General features: G+C 47.4%; 2 protein-coding genes across 5 annotated transcripts; one reads left to right on the top strand and one right to left on the bottom strand.

The window, feature by feature from the left end:
- Nucleotides 1-723: 723 nt before the first annotated feature.
- CDKL1 (cyclin dependent kinase like 1) lies at nucleotides 724-23,326 on the top strand. 4 transcript variants are annotated; one of them, XM_064511808.1, is made up of 9 exons: nucleotides 724-939; nucleotides 7,715-7,836; nucleotides 10,948-11,020; nucleotides 12,349-12,439; nucleotides 13,222-13,422; nucleotides 16,492-16,574; nucleotides 17,451-17,507; nucleotides 18,370-18,525; nucleotides 23,174-23,326. In XM_064511808.1, the coding sequence occupies exons 1-9, from the start codon at nucleotides 772-774 to the stop codon at nucleotides 23,213-23,215; spliced, it is 993 nt and encodes a 330-aa protein (XP_064367878.1). In that variant the 5' UTR covers nucleotides 724-771; the 3' UTR covers nucleotides 23,216-23,326. The 4 variants fall into 4 exon arrangements, with proteins under 4 accessions (XP_064367878.1, XP_025973937.1, XP_025973933.1 ...); XM_026118152.2 differs by lacking the exon at nucleotides 23,174-23,326 and adding an exon at nucleotides 19,204-19,550 and having other exon boundaries at nucleotides 725-939; XM_026118148.2 differs by lacking the exon at nucleotides 23,174-23,326 and adding an exon at nucleotides 19,573-20,616 and having other exon boundaries at nucleotides 727-939.
- DMAC2L (distal membrane arm assembly component 2 like) lies at nucleotides 21,639-25,361 on the bottom strand. The gene is given in 5 exon segments (XM_026118159.2): nucleotides 21,639-22,242; nucleotides 23,372-23,543; nucleotides 24,383-24,498; nucleotides 24,500-24,589; nucleotides 25,182-25,361. Coding segments are annotated over 5 exon segments (600 nt in total). The 5' UTR covers nucleotides 25,289-25,361; the 3' UTR covers nucleotides 21,639-22,127.
- Between the last annotated feature and the right edge of the window lies 1 nt (nucleotide 25,362).

The following is a 25,362-nucleotide window of genomic DNA, read 5'->3' as shown; positions in this document are numbered from 1 at the left end:
TGCCCGCGCGGGTTGGCCACCTGTATGCTGCAAGTGGTTTAGCTCTCAATCCATCTGCATCCTAGATCTGCAGGGACGTGCTAAGAGGAAAAAAGGGGATTGTGAATGTGCCTTTGGACAAGGCAAAGAGCCACCAGTACATGAGCAGATACAGAAAAAGTCCTTCTCTGCACTATGATTGTTCACACCGTGGGTGAATCTCAGCATCAGCCCGAAGGGGTTATCTGGGGAAGGAATGTGAATTAGGGGCTGAGCTGCCATTTGGCCTCTTCCACGGTGGCATAGTGGTCCTTGGACCTCCACAGGGAGCTCTGCAGCTCCTCCGTAGCTGTCCTCAGGATCAGTCGCTGGGTCGAGCGGGCTCACAGCATCTGCCTGGTACTTCCACTGCCAGCCCTGATCAAGCCAGGGAAATCTCAGCAGCAGGACAGTTCTGCCAAGGGACACGTTTGCCATAAAAAGAAAAGGGTGAAGGGTGTCTGTAAAGTGTACAGAAGAAAGAAGGGAAGAGGGAAGAAGGCCTGTCCTCCTCCTCCTCCTCCCAGCCCTGTGGCGACATCAAGGCAGGGAGGGTCAACGCCATGGAAACGCGGGAGAAACGGCGCGACGCGCGAGCCCGAGCAGGGGCGCGGACAGAAAATGGCGCCGCGCCAGCAGCCGGGGGCGGGCTGAGGCGGGGCGGCCGCCGGCGCCGCGGGGGAGGGGGGGGAAATGGCGGGCGGCGGGGGCGCGGGGCCGCCGCGGTCTGAGGCGACGCGGGGGAGCGGCGCCATGGAGCGGTACGAGAAGCTGGGCAAGGTCGGGGAGGGCTCCTACGGCGTCGTCTTCAAGTGCCGCAACAAGGACACGGGCCAGATCGTGGCCATCAAGAAGTTCCTGGAGTCCGAGGAGGACCCGGTGATCAGGAAGATCGCCCTGCGCGAGATCCGCATGCTGAAGGTGCCCCGCGCCCGGCCGAGGCGGGAGCTGCCCCGGGGTGCGGGGAGGCGCGTGGGGCCGGGGCCTCGGGGACCGCTGGGGAGAAACGGGCGGGCGGCAGCGGCATGGAGGCGCACAAGGTGGTCGGGACCCTGGGAGCGGGCTGCCCGCATGGCGGACGCCTTCAGTGGAGGCCTCGGCGGGAGCTAGGAGAGCGCGCGGGAGGCAGGAGAAGCCCAGGAGAAGGAGGGCGAGGACGGGGCGAGGTGTCCTTCTCGCCCACCTTCCAGCGGCATTTCCAGAGCCCGGTGGTGTTTCTGTAGCTTCGCGTTCAACGGATGCGTGTGGACATTTCCGTTGAGCGCTTGGCTGATGTCTTTCCGAGCCGGTGTATGCTTTTGGTGGCCGCAGTATCCTGAGGCAGGGAGCCCCACAGCTTCGGGGATGTGCTGTGTGGAAAAAAATGCCCTTTTATTTGTTAGAAACTTGCCGCTGAGTGATGCCGTTTGGTGCCACCAGTTGCATGGCATGAGAAACGGAAAGAGTCATTCCCTCTGCACGTTCTCTGGGGTGTTCGGGATTTTGGAGACCTCTGTCATCTCCCCGTCTTCACTTATCTCTCTTCTCTGCAGCAGAGTCACAGCTTTAAACACTTTAAACTGATTAAAGACCAATGTTTACAAAACATGGGCACACTACAAACTTTAAACTAATGACTTCCAGTAAAAATGCCTTTTTACAAGAGACGTACAGTTCAAAGGGACACAATGCGTTCTTGTAGTCAAGGATTTAGGGGTTTGGAGTTAACAAAGCCCTACAGAAATCCTCAGAGAAAGATGTTCCCTTTTATTTAAAACTTTCTCCCCAGAATTCATAGTCCCTTGGTCTCTGGTTCCTACGCGATGTTGTTCCCAGACTTCGCTGTGTTTTGGTGTTTGGGTGGCAGCAGTTGAGTGCTCATCGCGCTCGGTTTTTCCTTCCAGGCAGTTTCCTTAATTTGCTTGAGGGAAACCAAGTAACTTTCAGATTTGCAGTTAAGTGCAAGTTTGCAGCAGGTGGTGATATTTGTGATACTTGTTTTTGCTTGAATCTCCTTTTTGCTTTTGCCTTGCCTTTTATTGAGCGTTTATATATAAAAAACTGTGTAAATGTTATTTTCAAAAGGATGTGAAGGCCTGATCCTCCACCTGCTGCAGAGAGAGGCAAAATAAGCATTGATTTCATGGTTGTGATCCTAGAAGAGCCATCACCTAGGAAAAGAACCTTTTCTTTTTTTATTGGACAGATTTGGAGGAGAAGGCAGGTAGGTTTTTGTCCTGTCTAAAGCAAACAGGAGACATTTTTCTGTGTATTTTAAGGCATATCAAGCATTGTTGACTTAAGAATTAAATGATTATTAAAGATTTGAAAAGGGAAATAATCATTGCAGAAGATACTTGTAACAAAGGTGGTAAATGCGTCGTCTTTAAGGGCAGAAAGCCCACACAACTGCGGCTAGCCATGGCAAGATCTATGCTGGGGCGGTGTTGATTTTAACAAGTGGAGACCTGCTTGACTATCTTTTCAACTTTTTCTCGGTAAATAGTAACAGTTTGTTTGTCTGTTTGTCCAAGTTGTTTCCTGGCTTAGGCAACAACTAAGTGGTTGTAAAAGATTTAGTGAGATTGTGCTTCATCAGTAAAAAATGTAGGGCCTGATAAGTTATTATTCTGCAGAGTAAATACCTGGTAGACAAAGAGCTTTATGGCCAGGAGCCACGGGAGGCAGGGCGGGAGAGCAGGGCCGTATGCGCAGAGATGAAACGCCAGCACCCTGTGTGATCCGGATTCCCCTGGAAGGGCTGGAAAGCCGTGAAAACAGTTAGTCTTTGTGTAAACCCCTCAGCGGCTGGAAACCTGATGCCTGCTGTTTTCAGCAGGGTGAATTTTAAATGCCACAGGCTGAAATGGTGTGGTACAGAGGACCTCGGTTCACGAAACCGTCCGTGGTGGCCTTCCCAGCCCTGCAGAGCGCCGGGTGGGTGGCCTGCGAAACAAAGCCCATTTGGGTATGCCGTTCCCGTGGGGCCTCTGCGCTCAGAGACCAAGCTTCTGCCAAGGGTCACAGTGCAGGCTAATGACAAATCCGTGTTGTTTTGCCTTGCTGTTGTCTCCTTGACGTGTCCCAGACACTCCATCTCCGCGGGCCCGTGTCCCAGAGCCTCCCTCCAGCCTCCTGCCAGGCCACCCAGCAGGGCCTGTGTGTCCCTTGTGTGCTAGGAACTGCCGTTTGCAGAAGGTACTTGGTGGGGACAGCGTACTCTACATGGTCCCTTCCTGCCCTCCCTCCCCTGCCCCTTCTCCTGCCAGACCCTGTGACAGCTCAGCCCCTTGTCCTCACCTGAGGAGATTATGGATCTCCTTGAGATGCCCGAAACGCAGGCAAGCGTACGCACCAGCCGAGGACAGGCGGTGAGGCTGCTGGGAGATGTCACTCAGTCTGCGTGAGGGTAAAACACCAGTGTGTGTTTGGTTTGGCCAGAGCACACAAAAGCTTTCTGTGAGAAACTTTCATCCCAAGAAGGGTTTACTGGGGCGTTCCCGTATCCCTTCAGAGGGCAACGGAGTCTGAAGCATGCTGACATACCTGATCTATGAGTCGCTTGTCCTGTGGTGGGCTGTTACTGCTTGTCGTGGTGACCAAGCTGATACCAGGTGATGTCCCAGCCATGAGGTGACTGAATTCTGCCAGGAAGGTGCTGGTGTTTCCTGTATTCTTCTGAGATCTTCTGCCTGATGTCTTCTCCCCGTTGCCAATCTGTGCTGCCAGCCAGTGTTGCAAGAACAGCTTGTGCAGCAGTTGGGCAGCAGGTTAGTCCCCAAGGCATAGAGAATGAGTCTGCCTCCAGCCTGCGGCAAGGAAAGATTGCTGCTTGCCATAGGTGCTGGTTTTCTCCCCTGCAACACCCTGCAAAGTCAAATTTAGGTTGCTCTTATGACCTGCTCTTTGAATGCCGTAATACAAGTCGTTTTGGCACTTGCAGCATCCTATGGTGGCGAGTTCCGCAGTTTAGTAATGTGTAGTGAGAAAAAGATGCTTTTTGGTTGCCTTAGACCTGCTGCTAATTAAAGTCACTTGAGATCTTCTGGTTCGTGTATTGGGAGAGAGAGTGAAGAACAAGCCCTTGCTCACCTTCCCTTACCGCTCGAGATCTCGTGTGCTTCTCTCAGGTCAGCCTGCAGGCACGAGCTTTCAGGATGGGGAGGAATGAAGTTCACGTGGAGGTTGACACAGTTCTTTGCTCTGACATTGCAAAGAAGATGAGAAAAGAATTCAATGCAGTGCTGTGTTCATAAATGAAACAGAAAACAGACCTACTGTTAGACCATCTTAGCACGGGAGTCTTTGTAGTTACAGGGTGAAGCCCATACGGCCCATCTGGTGTGTCTGCAGAAGGAGACAAAAAACCTTGTCACCCGGGCTGAGGACAGGGAGGGGAGGTCCACCCCGGTGCTGCCATTTGCTGGCAGCACCGATAGCCTTAGAAACGCTGCCCTGCCAGGCAGAGACGCTAGGGTCATGGCGGATTTACGGTGGCTTTGTGTGCATGTCCGTGTGCCGCAGAGGCTGGCTGTGAGCGAGGCGTGGGGAGGTGCCGTGGCAGGGCTGTTCCCAGGGCCCCTCACCGGCTCCCACGCAGGCAGGTTAACCCGCTGTCGTGCCCAAGAGAGTGCGTTCACACAGCTGCGTCCCCTCGCAGTGTCCCCAGCTTGGCTAGACCTCCTGCTTCCAAGCTCTCTCCCCGCAGAAACCCCAGCTCCATGCGCGTGAGGACGGCCTGGACACAGGGCCTGGACAGCCTGTCTGCCAGGCACAGCCTGTTCCACCCTTCACCGTCAGAGGTTTGCCAGAGATCTGCTATTGCTGCTGCACTTTCTTCTCACCTTACATCAGTGGGTGATTATTTTGTTGTCACCCCTCTCTGCAAGGGGGATCTAAGCACTGCCCAGGTGGTCTCTGCTGCTTCCCTCCCGTCGACAGGCTCGGCGATGCCCAGCGTTTTGTCCCTGCATTGGCAGGGATTGCTGCTGAGAACGATGGGAATTGGGCGCTTGTTACCCAGGGTACCTGCTGGTGGCACAGCTTGCTCTCAAATATCTCTGTGTTGTCAGCGATCCCTGAGAACACGATACACCAACACACGTAGGGCATGGAAAGGGAAGGAACCGCTTTATGCGATCTGGTCAGGAGCTGCTGGAGCAGCAAGGGAAAGGGCCCTATCGGAGCCGTGGCGACTTTCTCACTTTCTTGGTGGGGTCTGAACCGTAGACTAGACTTTGTGTAGTGCTGCACATGGCGAGTAGGTGCTTTGCTCCATGTGCATGAGCTTAACGTGATAAGCACAGACACAAATCCACTGTGGCTGAAAGCTGAGGGAGATGTATTGCGTGCTTGGATAGTGATAGCCGCTGTGATTTAAGAGACCTGGCAGTGGCAGTGAAATCTTACATGGTGTTTCCTGTACAAACATGAATTTCCATTTCAGAAACCGCAGGGGAATCTTTTCCCCAGCAGGGCTTTACTCTGGATCTCTGCTTTACCATACAGCAACCTTGCAGGCAGACCGCTCTGACGTGCCAGCCCATCACGGTTCCTGAAGCCTGCTGCACGTTTACATGCCATTTTTGTGCTCTAGGCCTGTGAGCCTGGCTGTTTGCAGTCTTTTGGGGAGAACTGCAGTCATTGCTGGGGTTTTCAGCACTCTTGCAGGCTGTTCTCTGTGCCTGACCATCTCTTGCAAAGCGGGTAGGGAAATGATCAGAATGGAGACACTGCTAGGCAAATACCAAGCTTGAGAGGGGTTACGAGTCTCCTCCCTTGTGCTTTAATACCTTCATTAACAACCCTGCCATGGAAACTGGGGGTGTGTGGAGGAAATCTTCCAGGAACGCAAGGTCAGGAGACACGGCCAGGGCAGAGAAACCCACCCTGGGAGTCAGGCCCGCTGACACTGTCCAGGTGCCCCGTTGTAAACTGGGTTGGCATAGAGGCTTGGTATAATTTAGGTTCAGTATTAGGTCCCCCAGAGGCAGGGAGCTCCCTGGAAGGCAGCTCTTTGCAAGGAGCTTTCACAATGGCATGTTTGAATAAAATTGCTTTTTGGCAAAGGAGGCCACAGCGCAGCATGTGAGCACTGAAACGGCCCCTGCCACGTCCCTCCTGCTTGTGGCACGCTGGCAATAAGGTATGGTGACAGCTCGGTAAGGGTGGTGCACACAGCCTGGGGGGGATGGATCCTGCTGAGATAAAACCTCCCTGCTCCACGACAAAAGAGCGCACATGGGAACTGCTCTCCCTGTTAACCATTTGGCTTTACTTTCCATCCTCTGCCTTCTCTGACCCCCGAAGCTCCGAGCTTTCAGGCCTCCACCCAGGAAGCTCCTTCAGACTAGATAATTGCTCCCGCTGCCCTCTGGGCTTTTCCCAGGAGGCTGCTTCTCTTCCCACTGGGAAGTGGTGCCCAGCCCAGCTCAGCCACATCCGCATGGCACAGCGAGCGTGATGGGGCTACAGCTGATGGGGGTAGGACTTCGTGCTGTTCTCTCTCTGTCATACAGGCTAGCGTCTCTTCTGGCTGCCCTTGTGTGGGGCTGGTGAGCTGCTTCTGCTGAGCTGTCCCCAGGTGTCTAGCCTGCTGGCTAACGCCAGGATTTAAGTTGTGGATTTCAACTTGGCATTAACTGTGTGCTTCCCCAAACAGCTGCGTTCCCCAGTTGCGTTCCCCAGTTGAGGGTCCTTACAGTTTTTTCTAGTCTTGACCCTCTGCTGCCTTCTTCTTTGCAGGCTTTTCCAGCTTGCTTAGAAGCACATTAGAAGATGGCATGAGTGTAACTCCTAGGCAATGCCCTTTCCAGTCTCCTTGCTCAGAAATGTGTTCGTTCCAAAGCCTCCATCGGGCAAAGCCCTCATGGATACAAGTCCCTGCAAGCACAGAGGATGGTGCCATTAGTCATCTGAAAAAAAAGGGCAATGTTCCTGAGTTGGGTCGGGCTTTTCTTTGTTTTCCTTTTCTGATCACTGCATTGTGCCCCTTGGTTAAAGCTGCTCTCCAAGTCCTCCCACAAAACCTGGGGAAAAGAGTAAAAAATTAGAAACTCCCGTAATTCCCATCCTCACCTTTTGCAGGGTGCATCCAAAACCCAGCTGTGCTTGGGCTCTACGAATGGTAAGAATTTCTCTGAGCTCCCCAGGAGAGGAAGCCCTGGTGTGAGCTCATGAAGTGGTTTGAGAGGAAGAGGAGGAAGCAGCAATAAAAATTTTCCTAATTAACCCCTGCAGATTCCAGCGATGAGCTGCTGGAGCTGAAACCACGTGCTTTACTTGTGCTTGTCAGAGGAGCTCTTGGTTTCCGCTAAATGTGTGTTCAACTGTTACAGGCTCTTGCAGTGTGCGATTTCCCCAGCTGTTCTCCAGGGAGAGCTGGTTTTCACTGCGGTGCAGTCAGAGGCTGGATACGCACAATAAAAAGCGCTGCCGGAATAGCTGTGGGCACTGTGATGAATTCTTTATCTATGAGCATCCTTTCTAAGAGGCCCTTGCTGAAGCCAAGCTGACTTGTGGTCCACAGTCCGTTCCTAAAATAACTACCACCACAGGCTGGGCTGTAACCAAGCTGCTCGTTCACGTTGTGCTGTGTTCGTATAAAAGGTTTCAGCTCTAATAAATGAGACCCTTGTGGATAAAAGCACTGTGTCCCCCACCCCTACCCTCTACCCCCTGGTGCAGTAACTAACCAATCCATCCTTGTGTGTTACAGCAACTGAAACACCCCAACCTGGTCAACCTGCTGGAAGTGTTCAGGAGGAAGCGAAAGCTGCACCTGGTCTTTGAATATTGCGACCACACGGTTCTCCATGAGCTGGACAAGCACCCCCAGGGGTGAGTGGCCTGGGGCTCGCTGGGAGCTTTTGAGCAAAGGACTCGGGGAGCATCTGTGGGAGCCTGTTGCTGCTCTGCAGAGTTTTCAGAGGAATCTCATTAATAACGAGAGGTTTCTCAGCACGGTGCCCAGGACTCGCTCTGTTACTGTGGTTCAGCGATGACATCCAAAAGAATCGCCTGAGAGGCTGCGTGCGCTCCTGCACAGCGCTGCTCACCAAGGAGACTGGAGCACTGAGCCTGAGCATGTGGGTGAGCTTTGACTGGCTCGACAGGAGCGTGGGGCCAGTTTGGACCTTCCCCACATTTTGTAAGGGAGAAGAAGCAACAGAGCCCCATCGCACAGGCTGTCACCCAGCCCAAAGCAGGGCACTAGGAGCAGCTTTCGAGGCCTGGTTTGACGTTCAGATGTAGTTCTGGTGGTAAGAAGCCTATGCTGTTCCCTTCTGCAGTGGTCTGACCCTGTTTTTAGAGCCAAGCTGAGGGCTGGGCTGGATGAGGCTTTGCTTCTGGAGCTCTCATGCTCTTTGTGCCCATGTTCTCTTTAGACAGCTCAAAAGGAAAGGGCTGCGTGGGTAAAGGTCAGCTCTGCATGCAGCAGTAAAGGTTTAGGTTCAATAGTATGAAAACTTCTGAGCAATTGGGGCATTTTAAATCCTGACTGGAGCTACCTGGGAACAATGGGGAATCTTTTACTGGCAATTTGTAAACAAACATCTCTTCTGGAAGGGCTGGGCATGTGGGTAGGGAGATGGACCAGACAATCCCTGAAGTCCCTTCCTCACTCTGTGCCTGTAAGATGATAACACTCTTAAAACCTCAATAATAGCTCCAGAGAGTAGCAATCTCTTGCTCAGTGTATTATTTTCAGTTTTGTTTCTTGGTGCCTCAACGCTCACCTTTGCTTGTGTCTGTCCAACTCTTGCTCTGGCATCCTGCGTTACATCACTGCATGCCATGTCCTTACATGGGACTTTTCTGGGCAGGAATATACATACAGCCTGCGTCATAAACACGCAGTGATCCTGCGTCCAGGATCTGCTGGCTGTATGGAGAAGAAACAGCATCTCTGCGATGCTCCCCAGCAGTGCTGATGTCAGGGACATCAACCAATCCTGGGTGAAGGCCCAGTTCTTTACGGTCCACCTGTACAAGATTCCTGGCAGGAAGGAGAGGATGTGTCTGGGACACCCTGGACGTACGTTATCCTTGGTTCTTGCAGTTTTGCTATTGCCTCCAAACTGAAGTTGCTCTGCCCAACGAGCGGGATGTGTGAACTCTTCCGATCTCGAGGCCAGGGTGATCGAGCACCCAAAACACGTACAGTCTGTGCTGGTACGGCATGGTCCATGTGACAGAGTAGTGGCCTCTAGGCCCCGGCATGCTGCTGCACTAAGGAGGGTGTGTTAGCTAGCAGGGGCTACCGGACTAAGCGCTATGCCTGCATCTCCGTGCACAGCCCCAGGGAACTCCCAGAAGGTCAGATATCCTCCCCTTTAAACAGGCATTTGCACCAAGTGAGAGCTATATGAGCAGAGGGAAAACATTCTCCAGGGCCGGGTTTGTTCTTTTGACACGTTAGAAATGATACTCCCACTAAATATATCATCCCTAATTATTCACAGTGACTTGGTGCCATGGAAATGCTCAGCATAAGTTCATAGATCATTTTACGGGCCTTGGAGCTAAATGAATTGCGTGTAGGAGACTAATTGGGGGTTGAGTAAACAAGAGCCTGTTATTCTTTCTCCCTCATGTGGAGCTCTGGAAGGAGAATGGAGAATGCTGATAGCATGTTTCTTTGCGAGCTAGCGAGCAGCTGAGCACTTTGAGGCTGTTCACCTCATATCGAGACAGGTTGAATAACCCCTCTTTGGGGAAAAAGCTTCATATTTGCTTTCTGTTCATTCAGAACAACCCCAATGTGAACACCTAATGCCTGGTTGCATACTTTGCTTTTGATCTTTGCTACTGCAGATGGTCAGGTCTTTTGTGGCCAGGGCTAAGACAGGTGGACACACGCCTCTTGGCACCAGGTTTCCAGGGCATTTGACCAGCTTCATCCCTTTTGTCAGGCTGTCAGTGCAGCGCTCTCATCATCCTGGAACATTTCTGCAAGGAAGCTAGCATTGTACCAGCAATGTCGGCACAAGAGCCTTAAAGAATAAGCTAGGGCTTTTGCATTTTGCTTTGTTTTGTTTTCTTTACAATGGATCAAAAGGTTTTGCAGCACTAAACAAATTAAATAAAATTGGGTTTGAGCTTGAAAATGCCAAGAATGTCACCTCTGCCTTTCCTGCGATTGTCAGAGACCTTTACAAATGGGCAAAGAAGTTTAAGAACGGTTGCACAGTAACTGAAGGGGAGAGGAGGCTGGATCTTTAACAGAGATTTCCTTTCTCTGTAGTGTTTGTCAGCCAGCGAAGGGAGGGAGAGGAGATGCAAACCAAAGCAGAGTTTTACACTCTTGTAGGAACATCCTTTCCCTTCCCGTTTGGTCACCTTTCCACTCTGGACAATGAGTGACAGGACAGTGTTGCAAGTCAGAGCCCCATCTAGACTGCGAGTGCTCCACTACCTCCAGGTCTCGAGCAGATGTAGAGAGCCATTGCCTGTTGGCATCTCAGGAGAATTAACGGTGCAAGGAAATGGGGATGTTAAGCACAGCCACAAGACAGGAGTTGACACGGACTCGCACACATTGACGTGTGGCCACGAATTGGTAGACCTCAGTCTGGCTGTGACCGAGTGGTACCAAACCCTGGCATGCTCTCAGCTGCCATAAATCCTCATACCTTGTTGCGTTAACTAGAGTTGGAAGCAGCACTGGAATGTGACAAACAACCTCTGTTATCAGCAGCCCAGTGTGACGTTTCCCTGGTTCCCTGCATTGGGCGAGCAGTAAGCTGAGGATTATTGTGTTTCTTGTAACCTGTTTGTAGCACAGAAAGGCTGCCCGTGTTTGTTTTGGGGATCTTGTTCTGGCTTGCTCCCTGTTTTGCTCAGAGACCCCTGTATGATCTTCTGGCACTCAAAGGCCTCCTCCACCTTTCTGCTGTAATAGTAGCTATTTTGAATGACTAAACGAAAATGTCCTTTTTTTTAAAACAGGGTGCCGGAGCATCTTGTGAAGAGCATAACCTGGCAGACTCTCCAAGCTGTAAACTTCTGCCATAAACACAATGTAAGTCCCCTAAATAGCACTGAAGAGTGCTGCAACATGGCTTTGAAAGAAATGCAGATTCTGTTGCTGTTTTCCCAATGTCAGATGACCATTTTTAATAGGAAATATATATCTGAACTGTTAGCATATATCTGCAATAGCTTTATCTACTATCATGCAGGTCCCCTGGGGTTTGTTGTCAAGGAATGATTTACACCAGTGACCGTAGGTCAGCTTCCAGGCTGAACAGGAGTATATCCTTTTATGTTCCCTGTGTCATCCATCACAGCTGAAGTTGTAGAAAACTGGCGTCATGTCTGATCAAGCAAGACCTGTGCAAACTTCTGCTGATTTCACAGAAAGTCCTTCTGTTGACAGTCATAGGCATCAGGTCAGGTCACTGGTTAAAAGTTTGCAAAACTTAAGTATACTAAAACAAGTTTCACAACCTCCTCCGCTTTCTAGAGGGAGATGTCAGCTCTGTGCATGGCAAAAAATGTATAGAAAGCTATGGGAACACTTTAAGAAGCAGAGAAGGAAAGGAGCATTTTGGAGTTCTTTAGGCAATCTTAGCTGTGATGCTTTGTTTTTGTTTATCGGCCGAGGTTTGAGATTTAAGAGGCAGGCAGGCAATCACTCTGGAATGGGTGTTTTGTCTTTGCTGGGAGAATTATGTGTGCCTGAGCCACAGGAACTTGGCCATAGGTCTGTCTGCTTCCAGGATTTGTTGTTTTGTTTCTTTTTTTCCGTTCCCCTTCTCAGTCTGAAAGACTTAATGGAGTTTTAAAGCTGAAGGGACAATTAAATGTTGCAGTCTGACCTGCTGTAGATCACAGGTAATGAGGTTTTATGCAGCTGCCCTTTTCTGGGACTCAGTGACTTTGGTTAACAAGCAGCATTTCAGTCCTTAGCAGGAGATACAATAATTTACCACCAGCTCAGCCAGGAAAGTCCAGGGTATTTACAATATCTGAGGCAATGGCAGGGGAGGGATGGAGTGAGCTGGACCTTGGGGATCTCAGTAGAGCACACCTTCCACACAGAGGCAGAAGAAATTAAGGTCTCTGCTGGTTTGATCAACAGAAAGTCTTTGGTTAGGCCCAGATTTAATGCTGGAGCCTCCACAGTGTCTCATCGCAAAGGTGGGTTATAGGCAAAGTAATCGTGATGCCCAGTAGGACAAGGCTTTAGCTGCTGTTAAGAAATCCTTTCTTCTCTTCCAGTAGCAATGATTGCCTGGTTAAGATTCATGGCACAATTTTCAAGGGGTGTATGGCTGTATTAAGAGGCTGTTTATCAAAGGGCGAGGTTAAATACTTGTTTCTAACCGTGTTTTTTTCTGTTTCCAGTGCATCCACCGGGATGTAAAGCCAGAAAACATCCTGATAACAAAGCACTCAGTCATCAAACTTTGTGACTTTGGATTTGCTCGCATACTGAGTGAGTGCTGACTAGTTACTTACAAGGATTGTTACATGTGAAAGCTCAAAAGAAGTGTGGGGTCAGGCTTTCAAGCCCCAGTAAAGACTCGTGTGTCTTTGTGTGATGCATGTGTAAATCCTCCTGTATAAGGGCTGGCTTGTTACCACAGAGAAGCTCTGCTAAAGGCTGTGGAGGTGCCAGGTTAGACATCCTCAAACCAGCTTAAAGGGACCTAACTTGGACATTGTGAGACCAAATCCCTCTGTAAACGAGCTGCTTCTGAGCTCCCTGCTGGTGCAGCTAAACTGCTGTTGGTGCCGGAGCAGGTAGATGCAGTCGGCTTGGGCATCTCGGCACTGCCCTGCAGTCACTTCTGTAACGCTGGAGCCACAGCTGGAGTTCCCTGGCAGGAGGGGCCCCTTTGGCAGAAGGCACTGTCTCTACAAGCAATGGCTTCACATTTTCCATCATAATAAACCCCCTACATTTTTTTTTTTAGCTCTTGCTCAGGCAAGTCACGTGAGGTTTGAGAACTGATGCTGGCTGACACAGGGTCCCATTGCAGAGCTCTGCATATTTTCATTTCAAGAAAAACATGGTTTTGATTTTTGCCAAGTCATAAGTGTTTCCGAAGTTGGGTTCTGCTAGTGGCTAGTGACTCATCCTGTTCCTGTAGCTATTGCCTGCCCAGGAGGTGCTGTTGTTGCTATCTCAACATGTGTAAAAACTGGTGGCAGCTCTTCTGCATCATTCTGATCCCATATTCCTGTTTATTTCTCTCCTTCCTGACCCCAACCTAGCTGGGCCGAGTGATTATTACACAGACTATGTGGCTACCAGATGGTACCGGTCTCCAGAGCTACTCGTGGGAGATACCCAGTATGGACCTCCCGTGGATGTGTGGGCAATAGGCTGTGTCTTTGCAGAGCTGTTATCTGGGGCGCCCTTGTGGCCTGGCAAATCTGACGTAGACCAGCTGTACCTCATCCGGAGAACCCTGGGTAAGTGTCTCCTCTGCCTCAGTCAGGCCTGGCCGTACGCTGTCCGGGTGTGCGATGAGCTGCCTCTCCCGTACGCGGGCTGGAATCCAGCACACGCTCGTGTTACCCTATCACTTCTGAAACCAGACCTCGTCTCCTCCGTGCTACGTTTGATACTGTTGTCAGTTCACTGGTCACTGGTTGGGCTTTGGGGCCTGAAAGGTGTATTTCTGTAGCTGAGGAAATACTGACTGTACGGAGAGATTGGAGAGGGCTTCCCAGCTGCCGGTATCTGACGGTGGGATTAGCAACAGGCAATTAGCTTTCAGAGGGTGGAGAAGCTGGAATTGCTGTTCATGTCCAGGACTCCTGGGGCATGAGGGTTGTGAGCCCGAGGCGAGAACAGCACCTCTCCAGGGACGCCAGACGTTCTTGATGCCTTTGGCAGGACTGGAGCTTACCCAGGAGGAGTCTCCTCTGCGGTGGGAGTTGGGATTAGCCAGCAAGAGCTCCTTTAAGTGGGAGGTGAATTTACATGGTGGATCTCTCCTGTATTAGCCTTTGGCTTTATTCAAGGAGTTACTGTCTGTAAGTGGGAGCTGGGTTTTCCCAGCAGGTCTTGTATGTGCATATGTTTTAGGAGACTGCGTAGCCGGAGTAACAGGTGCTACTTAGTTTCCTTGCAGGATTTAGAGAGTTGAAGTTGGCATCCACCTGGGAGGTGACTGCTCTTCAGCACAAGATCTGTGGGGTAGAATGTGTTTCATGCTGCAGCAGAAAGGCATACAGTGGGCAGGGCTATGTAAGTAGGATTATCACCTGCAAGCTGCCTGAAATGGTCCTTCCACTCTGTTTAGCACTGGCGTGGCCTCCGGAAAGCTGGGTCTGGCCCTGGGCAGTGCAGTTAAAGATGTGGAGTGTGTTTGGTGACCACTGGAGGCCCCTCCTGGCCCCTTTGGCTTTGAGCCTGGGGGGTGGCCCAGTGACTGCCAGGCCTGTGGGGAGCCCGGAAACACCGGGCTGGCCAGACTGGGGGGGTTTGATGCAACCGCTCCTGCAGATCGGGGTGACGAGCAGTTGGTGGGCACCACACAGATAGAAAAATGTGCCTGTTTTAGAAAGGGCCGAAGATATTTTGGTAAAGGTTTGAAAGAGCCAGGGTATTTTTCAGGGTTTGGTGTCAAGCAAAGTGGTCCCTGCCTCTGGATTAGGAATAGTTGGGTTTAGTTCACCACAGCTTTGGAGGAGGTCTCAGAAACATTGCAGGTGCCTGTTGATGGCTGTGTGCTTGGTAAAGATAGTGTGAACATCAAAAGGTTTGAGTCTCCCACCTGTTTATTCACCAAGGAATTATAGGAGTTGCTCTGGATTTTGAACAGAGGCTAAATAAAAGAGCCATTATCTGTGTAAAACTTGAACTAATCCAGTCTCACTGGTTCTGTTGAATGTTGGTGTGTAACACCTGATTCCTTGGGTGGAAGGAAACAAGCCACCACTTTTAGCTGAAATATGTTAGAATGAATTGAGAATCATAATTTGTACTAAGCAATTTAGAAAACTATAAAGGCAACTAATGACTTTAAACAAATAACCTCTCTAGCTAGAACTGTAGTTAAACCTTAATTGCTTCATCTTCCAAAACACATTTGAGCAAGTGTTAGTTGAGTTATAATTTTTTTTTAATTATAGGGTTTCAGACAGAAGAAATTCCCTTTTAATCCAGCTGATGGACTGAGGCACAGTTTACAGAAAAAAGCTCCTCGTTCAAAGTTGTATGATTATAGTGGTTTTGTTATTGCATTGGCCCTTTTGTTATGGATTTGATTTTAACATTTTGCTTGCTTTGAGCTGCTCTCTTATAGGCCTCTGAGCTTCAAAAAGGGCCATGAAGCTGCACTGGAGAAAAGCTACAGGGTGTTCCTGTTGGTGCTGCATTTCAGCCCTTTTCTGTGCAATATCCTCAGGAGTGTACAGAAAGAATTCCCCCCCAAATGAGTTAAATTTTAATGAAGCTGGAACAATTGTGGTTAGCCCGGCTCCTTGCAGTAGTCAGAACAGAAGAGAATGTTTATGTGGATGGGCTGCCTCTCAGGAGCCCTTTGCCTTTGCCAGTGCTGAAACACTGCGTTAGTATGGAGAGCGCAGCTGGCAGAGCCCTGCTCACCCTCGCGGCGAGCAAAGCGTGCCAACAAAGCGTGCCCGCGCTGCGTGCGGCCCTGTCCAAAACAAACAGTGACTCCTGCCAGTTACTCATCAGAGCCCTGGGCTGGTCCATCGTGTTGGATGAGAGCAGGAGAGGTAGTTGTTGATTTTATCTTGCCGAACGCTTTGGGAAGGATGCCTGGCTGGAGCTGGGTGCTGTGGCCTGGTTGGAGTTTCAGATCCTCGTAGGCGTTTGCACAGCACCCTCTAGCTATGATGCTGGGACATGTTTCTGCTCTCACAATGCAGAACCCACGCTCAAACTCGGCCAGCATACAGTGGATGCACAGACGCTGGCACAGAGCAAATCTGTTTGTGAGACAAAGTGCTTTTCTCACCTCCTTGTTCACTGCTTTCCCTGTTGTTCTACTTCTTTTTGCCTGTGCAAATCTGAATTTGCAGTTTCCCAAATAACACAGTGACAGAATCTAGGCATTTGGATGGGGAGATGCACAGAAATATGTATTTTTCAAGGCCGCCACCTATGGTGACCACAGTTCCTGATGGCCATTCTGCTGCACAGCATGGAAAGCAAGAGCCTAGGAGTGGAAAGGACACAGCAGCTGGGTACGCCTGCACCCAAACCTGCACCCACCAGCTGAATTTCTGTGAGCTGTGTGCAGTATAATGCCTGGGCGGTTGTGATTGCAGGCCTTGGAGCCACGTGGCCCTGCCCTTCATTCAGCACTGTCAGAAGGCTGTGGAATCACTGAAGTCCAAGGTGATTAGTTTTCACAAATGAATGCTTCCTCAGCTCATTTGATGATACTCCATTTGTTTAGAAGTCCTCTCCAGTGGTGTCAGCCTTGCTGTGGGATAAACTTGTTCAATGCAGCCACTGTAGAAATAGCAAATTAATCTAATTTTGCTTTTTATTCTTGGTCAAAGGGGATCTTATTCCCAGGCACCAGCAAGTATTCAGCACCAACCAGTTCTTCAGTGGGGTAAGAATTCCAGACCCAGAGGACATGGTAAGAGCTCCCTCCAGATGTGCTTCCTTGAGCCTAGCACTAACTGGCAACGTATTCACAGTGTTAAGGAGACATGGTGTTCGGACAGAGAAGTGTTCCTGCTTCTATTTCACCAGAATATACAGTTAAAGCTGTTCTCACATCCCTTTGAAGGAGTAACTGAGTGAAGCGCAGACCATTTCCATGACTTTAAAACCCTGCTGCAAGGAGCTAAGACCCAGTGGTCCCAGCACAACAAAAATACCTTCTTGTAGCTAGTTATTACTCTGTGTGAAAGAAACCCTGCTCCAAGGGGTTTGTGCTAGTGCAAATGGCAGGCAACAAACACAGACATTATGTCCTCCATGGAGAATCCTAGGGTCTGATCCCACAAAACCCTGAGCATATGTTTAATTTTAAACAGATGAGTAGTTCCTTTCAGTTTAAAGATTAAGCATATGCCTTTGTAGGCTTGGGGGCTTTGGAACCAGAGCTGGCAAAGTCTCACTAGCTCAGCTACTCCAATCCTCTGCTGTGCTGAATTCTTCCCTACTCAAAAGCTTTGCCCAGCCCTCTACTTTGCCCACATCCACTGGAATATATTTTGGAGCTAGTTGAACCCCTCTCATGACTTTTTTAACTGATATCCTGTGTAAAGCAATCAAACAAATCCTTAATTTCTGCTCCTCCTCTCTTCCCTCATTCTGGTGGCGCAGTAGCCAACCTAACTGTCCTCACCAGTGCCAGGCCATTCCACTCAGCACACAAAATGACAGATGCAGTTTGTGACATACAGATCATGTTTTGTGATGTACAGATCATGTTGCTATGGTATGCTTTATACCCTGATGACTGAAAAACTTGTTAATACAACTATACTTTTTTTTTCTCCCCCAGGAGCCATTAGAAATGAAATTCCCTAATATTTCATACCCTGCTTTAGCTCTCATGAAGGTAAGCAAACGACAGCTAGTGGAGGAGTCTCTGCATTGAGACTCAGCAAATGATTTTGCTTATCAATCTATTTTGCCTACCCAGGTGGTGAATGGGTGAGATTTGGGTACAGAATGATCAGAGATTCATAGAAAAACAGAGCTAGAAGGGACTTGGAGAGGACTTTTAATGCACTTAATCCCTTTCTTTGAATCACATGCAGCACTACGTATACCATTTCTAATGAGTGTTTGTCTAATATCATCTTAAGTACGTTTGATAATGGAGAATCTCACAATGAAGATTCCAGATCCTCAAAATCTTTGCTGTAAAAAAGGTTTTCCTAAACCTTCTTGTTGCAGTTTGAGACCGTTCCTTTTTATCCTCTTTACTATGGAGGTGGAAAATAAATTATTCTCTTACTGAGGTGCAGAGATTGGAAACTGTGAGGATGGACACAAAGTAGAAGGAAGGCATGGCTTTAAATACTACTAGCTACTCTGAGCACTGGAACAACATAGCTAGTGATACAGAGGATTTCCCTTTTAAGAAAGCTCTTCTAGTTCAAATGAAAGTTATGGGCTTAGCCGTTTTTGAGGCTTGATGGTTTACTGCACCATGCAATCATAACTGTCCCTCTAGCCTCAGTTTCAGTTATTGCCCTGTGTCAGAAATGGGAATTGTTCAGTATTAGCTGCTTAATTAGCTGCTTTGCTTTGCAAGCTTCACGCTGACTTTTACAAGTCACTCTTAGAATTCATTAACATAAACAAACGGATGATTAACATGCGTATCTGTGCAGATACTTGCTGGCTGTTTTGAGTAGATGGAATTGTGCAGACCTTTTAACAAATCTTCTGTGTGTTCCTTAATCTTTTTTAAGGGTTGCCTTCATATGGACCCTGCAGAGAGGCAGACATGTGAGCAGTTACTGCAGCATCCCTACTTTGACAGCATTAGGGAAGCAGGAGATCTGGGGAAAGAACATGAAAAAGCAGCTCGGAAACCAGCCAGGCTGACTCGGAAGCACATGCCAGGGGTAATATTTCATAGTAGCATTTAATATCCTGTGCCTGAGGATAGAAGGTGTTTTCTTGTTGGTTGTTGGTTCCCAACAGGTGGGCTCATGCTGACGATTAGAGGTGGAATAGAGCCCTTGCATCAGAATGATCTTAATTTTAGCCCAAGGAGAAAATGAATCTCCTGGTTAAAGAGTAGCTCAGTACAAACTGAATTCTGGACTGCAGCTCCATTGAGCCACTGGGGATAAGCAGCAGAGCAATGTGAAAAATCAGGTTTATCTAGGAATCTGCCTTCCTGACAAACTGTAGCAGGAGAGCAGGCCAAAGTGGACTTACGGCCAGTTTAATTTGGAGTTCTTTGGGATGTTTTGATGCTTTTGGATCCCAGATTAGCAAGATGGCAAAAATGCCCAGTTCCATTTGTGACTGATGATGGGATCACATCCCATCATTCTGGGAATGAACGTAGCCCCTGTGATGTGCACATCTGTGGCTTCAAGCTTGATTACTGTGCTTCATTGTATCGAGGGTGGGCAGTTACTGAGTCCCAGCTGTCACACAACAAAATGGGTGTTTCTGTGACTGAAGTTGCCAAGCAAATATCTCCCTCCCATTTCAGTCTTTCCAGACTCCAGCCCAAGGCTTCTAGTCCTGCCTTACAATAATAGTCATTCAGGAGTTCTCCTTTCTTCCAGTGATCAAAATTCCCCATGACAGCTACAATACTCAACTAGTAACACGCAGGGAAGTTGGAAGATGGAGAACTGCTGAAGCATGTAAATTCTTGGATCAAACTGACTCACCCCTTCCATATCTACGACATAGCATGATATCTGTAATATTTTTTTTTCCCTGGACTACTGGAAGAATTACTCTTAATAAGCTATTCTGGTTGCAGTCCAGTTGTAAAGCACAAGTAGGTGCACACCAGATTCATGATTCTTAATTTGAAAAGTGCAGAATTACAGTGTGAGTAGTTTTATAGCTTATATTCCTTTCTGTAAGATGAAATGCATGCTTTATTCTCATTTCAAAGAAATACACACATGTAATTTCTGCTTTAGTTACAGTATCTGCCTCAGTTAACCAGTAGTAATGTTCTACCAGCTTTGGACAGCAAGAAGTACTTCTGCAAAACAAGGAAATCAGACTACCATTTCCCTAACATCTAACTGGACAGCAGAAGAATAAGAACTATTTATTGTTCAAAGTTCAGGTCATTCAGAGTTTATAAAAGGATATGTGGTCGAAAACTAAATCAATATACATTACGATATATACAAAAGTGGTCTGTAAAGTAATGTACTCTGGAAGGACAGTGATGCACAGAAAGAACTCCAAGTTCATGTTAGTCAGTGTTCTGTGTACAAAGGAAAATATATTTGTTTTGCTTTAATTCATGATTGTTTACTGGTTCAGAATTACTGCAAACCAGTGTTTACAGTGTGAATTTAAAAACTCCTCTCTATTGCTTCTATTTCAGACTTGGCAGCAGAACTGCTGCCATGCCAAATAAATTAGTCTGAGAGTCCCACGGTGTCAGAACAGCAATATTATTTTAGATTGTATTGTACAGTGCTAAGTAAATGATCCTACAAGGAACTATAAACATATTCTCTATGTGAGTAGAAGATAGATATGTGTGTTTTTAGAGCCAAGCCGGAACACAGGCTACCTGACCCAGTTATGAACCTGCTGAAATAGCACTGCTTTAAAGATATGTCTATGTTGCGTATTAAAAGTACTGCAATGACTTGGACTTGATGGAAGTCTGAACAGGCGTCATTACCACACGGGGAACATAAAATTAATACAACCTATTGTTTCTTTAGTCTTTTCAGAGTTTCTCCTGCTTGTTTCTTCCATACATTATGAGGTTATTTTTATTTGCTGTTTTGGTCAACAGTGAAATCACCTGCCTACAGTATTACAGAAATTGTTTTTATCAAAAACAGTTCATGAAAAGTAAATTGTAACATTAACCAGACACAGGCAGGGATTCTTCCTAAGTATATGTGTTAGAAAGAATCTTGGGGTTTTTGTAATCTCAGGATGTAATATTGTGTTGGTTTTGAATAAAAATAAGTGTAGCTTGTTTTTCCAATTTACTGGATGTCTTTTGGTATCTTCAACATATCACTGTATAAAGTCTTACCACTGGGCAAGGAACGTCCTCTTCCTGCTTGAAACCTAGAGCAAAAATGTTTTCCTTTCCCAGTACCACTATGAGTACAACAACAGTAGAAGCAGTTTCAGTGGGACAGATGCCATATCCTCAGAGTGTGCCTGCCTAGCTTTTATTTCATATCATACTTTAATAGGCAGATGCCTACATTAGTATATTTTAGTCTTGAACACTGTGTCCATTGGTAGTCTATTACACTCAAAAAGCTTTGGGATAGCAGTGTTTTCTGTGTGGATAAGCAGTCATCTAGTCCTGCATAGCTGCACGATAACACAGCACCTACACTCTGTCTATAAACAGTAAGATAGCCTGGGAGTCAGCTGCTGGACACGGTCCTTTGCAACACAGGCTGGAAGGAATTTTATTTCTTGACACAGCTCCTGCCTGCTCCGTGCTAGGAGACACCACGCAGAATTGGCCCCAGGATGCAGCTAGTACAAAATCTTGTCCTTGCTCGTGCTTGGCATCATTTACTTCAGAGGACAAGATGACAATTCAGGGTAAGAAAAACTGAAGAGAAGCAGAGGCTCATGGAAGAGACTCCCAGTGACACAGAGGTAGCCACGCCTGAGATGATATTATGAAATCTGCTTTCTTGAAATAATGTCCTACCGCCTTTCTCTCCTCTAGCATCAAAGCTAGGAATTTGACTAAAAATGCTATATTCTTCCTGAAGATGAATCATCCTCTTATTTAGCTGGCGTGGTATAGTTGTAACCATATGTAATGAGGCACACAGAACTAATTTAGTCCATGTCAGCATATGGCAAAAGCATGTGCAAGGGCGTGTCTAAGAGAACCTGCTTCTCCACAGATGCAGATACATTCAGTTCATCAGCTCAATTTTTATGACAAGGTTAGGTTGCTTGCCTGTATTTCAGTCCATTTAAAACAAACAAAGGCTACAGGAGTCAAAATGTGAAGAACAGAAAACAAAAAAAGGGCTATAAGCTATTTTAGCTATTTTATTAGATCTTCACCCATTGATTGGGCAAGTTCCTCAAAAAGCAAGTGAACAGCTCTCATTTAGACAGCATCAACATCACATAATAAATCCGTACAGTGCTGTTGTTTAGCAACACTGGCATTCCTTTCAATGACATTTTGTGCAAGAATTTCTGTGCAATAAAACAATCTTTTTAACTTAATAATTGATATTTTAACAGCTTTCTGATAAAACCAGAACTAAAAAAAAAAAATGTATTAGGTACAGAAGCCTGCACTCTCTGTTGCTGTTGATCCACAGTATAGTTCAAGCTTAATGATGTTTGCTTGTATAACTTGTCAAAAAGATTGCATCCAGCTTTTAAACCTGGATTGAGACATCTAGACTTATTTCCATATCTGGAAATGTAGTAGTATCTACAACATAATTTATGCAACATATGATAAATACTATGAAATAAAATACCTCTCAATTACATGAAATTGCTTTTATTCTAAATCCAGCTCCAGCTCTAGGTTTGGCAATGCCTGCTGAAGCATATGAACAGTAGTTTCTTTCTTTCGTATTCCAGGAAGGTCACTCAGATACAAATATTCAAGGTTCCTGTAAATACATATGAGAAAAAGTCAGTAACTATTATGTAAGTGTTTACGTAGAAATTAGACAAAGAATTATTCTACTGTAGTTTTAAGATCACTGGTTCTAGCAGAAGTTTTTTCAGAGCGGGTGCCTGAAGTTTTTAGTTCACCATAATTCAGTCCTTCTATGCAGCTTAAAAAGAGATCCCTACCCCCAACACCATCAAGCTTCCTTTAAATTAGACAGTATATACTAATAGTAATTTAAGTAGTAGTTTTAGCTAAACAGGAAGTCCTTACTAATAATTTACTGTAGCATGAAATCTAGTTCACCACACCATGTATTTATAGATGCCTATACTCCTGTGTAACAAACAAACAGCTCTGAGTTACTTTAAAGACCATGGTTCAATAAAGCACAAATGAAGCTACTTCAAAGCTATAGAGGTACCCCGTTTCCAAACTCATACTGCTTCCCAAGCCTAAGCATTAGCAATCAGAGCTCTGCCCCAAGACCTCCAAAGCTACAGTGACCACAGGAAAACAAAGTAATAGAAAGCAGTGAAAGGTGTAAAAAGATAGTAAAAGTTACAGGATGCTGTGAAAGCCTCTTGTTCTGCCCTGAAAGGAGGTTCAGTCACAGACACCAAGGTGATCAGTACTTATTCTCAAGCAAAACTAACCTAGTGTGTTAATGTGAAAGGAAGCTGCATTCATTACTGCATACGTACCTGTCCTGCTCTAATTTGTGCAATAATCAACATCGCAGCAGTTATTTCAAGTATAAACGGGGGACACTGCGCTCAGCTCTGAAGATACAAACGCAGCTATGGATTCAGAAACTGTGGCAGATGGTTCTGGCTTTCTCAGCCACAATCTTCATTGCTACACACCTATCTGATACCAACTTTAAAATGCTCCTTAATATGTACATGTTAATTCACATGTTGTTTCAGAGCTACCCACAACATTTTGCCCTTGTCTTCAACTACACTTGAGGAAACGCTTCCTGCAGTGGCAGTGGCAGTGCCATCCCTCCCTGGTTGTCATTCAGGTCAGTTCCTCAAACCCAGTCGTCCCGCAGCCCCACAAACATCTGAGACAGAACAGCTAGGGAAGCAGGGTACTACAGAAGAGCTCAGCGGTTCACATACATCAGCTTGTGAAGTGCAATGATGCCTTTATCTGTGACATTCCCACAGGAAATTATCTTCAGCTGCAGGAGACTCTTCTGTAAATTCTTAGTCTCACTGAGCCTCTGCAGACACTCATCCTGTATATAAATACACTTCTGCAGCTTGATTTCTGCAACATGTTCAAGGCCATCTGTAAATACAAAATGAGTATTTGTTTCAGAATACTGGGAACAACCTGTGCTGGTTGTGAAGTTCTCACTTGCAAATTCAGTAACTGCACTGCCTCCAGAAACACACAGCAACATGCTGCTGTACGCAGTGGGGCCATAACACACAATGGATCCCCAAAGCCCCTTTTGGGGACTTCAAAAATGCAAAACAAAAAACAGGGTTTTCATCCTTTGGGTAAGACTCTAAAAGCTTTGGCACGGACAAATAAAAAAAAAAAATAAGTGTGGCTGATAAACAATGAATTTGAATTAGTAATGTAATAATACAAGAAATTCAAGGTCCCCTACCACTAAAAAATAAAAAAGTCAGTTCCTCATTTTTGTTCTTTACTGTTTAAAGGAGACCTGAAGCATTTTTTTAACCTGGCTCTTACTTTTTAGAAACTGAGAGCTTTTCTCTTTTAAGATGGCATGAACGACTGGAGAACAAACACTATTATCACTTCACAGACCCCCAAAATCATCACTCGATTTAGAGAAAAAAGAATATTTAAAACAATGCTTTGTGCTACAAACTACTTAACCATGAACTCAATGAGAGAGCAAATCTTTGTTCCACTTGCTTAGTTCTACTGTCACTTCAGGGAAGGGCTGAGGAAGCTCCCAGTCTCTCTCTGCTTCACGGCACACCTCCAGCAAAATCTGAGGAACTTGTAAAGCCATTTTAAGAAAAAACAAAAATCAAAATTTCTTTGTATCTTTCTAAGGAACAAAAAAAAAGGACACAGTTCATATTCTGATGCAACCGTAAGAATTAAGAGCATCCCGTACATTCTTTGCACAGCTGTGCCAACATTACCCAAATAATCAAATCCTCTGTACATGATGCAGGAGTCGGTGGCATCGATTGCTTCTATCTTGTACTTCCCCAAGGGCCCCGTCGGGAGACCGTTGTAGTCCTGCTGCCACTTCTCAGCCTCGGTAGCGCACCAGCGCGCCGCAGCGCAGCAGCCACTCCGAAGCCGCCCTGTCGGGGCCGACGGCTTGGATTCGTTCATAGTCCACCCTGTGAACGCAGGAGAAAAAGGACATTCACGTGTTTTTATAACACAACAGATTTATTGTCTTTAAGATAATGATACTGTACAACAAATACTTGGTTATGGGCATGATAAGATGTCAAAAAAAATCAAAATGTGATTTACTGGAAGTAGTTTAAATGCAATTATTTGGATTACACTGGTTCCTAATCGGTCTGGCTTGCATTTGTTTGCACTTGTTTTAAACGGGAGTTACTGCTGGTGACAAAACGAAGAAAACAAGCGCAGCTTGGCAGGTTTGACCTCTGATTGATTGCTTTCTTCCATGTCTGCAAGGCGAGAGAAAATGCACCACGCTCGGCCCAGGGCGAGGGTTTACAGCGACCACCAGTTTGCGTCCCAGGGCCATTTTGATCCTCCGAGGCCCCCGACCGGTTGTCACCGACATGTCACTCCCGAAGACTTGGGAGTCGCAGTCCTTGCGAAAGGCACGCTCCAGGACGAAGTGAACACCCTTGGATCCACTCAGGGAGGGGAGATCTTCCCTGCCCCTTTCTGGATAAACCGGGGGCTCGCCGGGCCCCGCCGCCCCCAGCCGCTGCCCCGGGCTCTCCTTACTTGTTGAACACGGCGTTCAGCCACCCCCAGAAGCGCCGCCGCCACCCGCCCGGCCACGGCGGCTTGCTCAGGCGCCACGCGGGCTGCGCAAAGACTCCCCACAGCATCGTCGTCCCGGGAAAGGGAAAGCGGGGGGGGGAAATAACGTAGGGAGGGGGAAAGGGAGCCGTCGCCGGCGACA

Source organism: Dromaius novaehollandiae, chromosome 5 (genome assembly GCF_036370855.1).
Source record: "Dromaius novaehollandiae isolate bDroNov1 chromosome 5, bDroNov1.hap1, whole genome shotgun sequence".
NCBI lineage: Eukaryota > Metazoa > Chordata > Aves > Casuariiformes > Dromaiidae > Dromaius > Dromaius novaehollandiae.
This window is presented reverse-complemented; position numbering and strand designations above follow the sequence as displayed.

Bases quoted from the DNA above. Each gene is read 5' to 3' on its own strand.
- CDKL1 (XM_026118148.2), top strand. From the start codon at position 772: ATGGAGCGGTACGAGAAGCTGGGCAAGGTCGGGGAGGGCTCCTACGGC. The intron at 12,440-13,221 runs GTGAGTGCTGAC...ACCCCAACCTAG, and splicing joins TGGATTTGCTCGCATACTGA to CTGGGCCGAGTGATTATTAC. The intron at 13,423-16,491 runs GTAAGTGTCTCC...TCTTGGTCAAAG, and splicing joins CCTCATCCGGAGAACCCTGG to GGGATCTTATTCCCAGGCAC.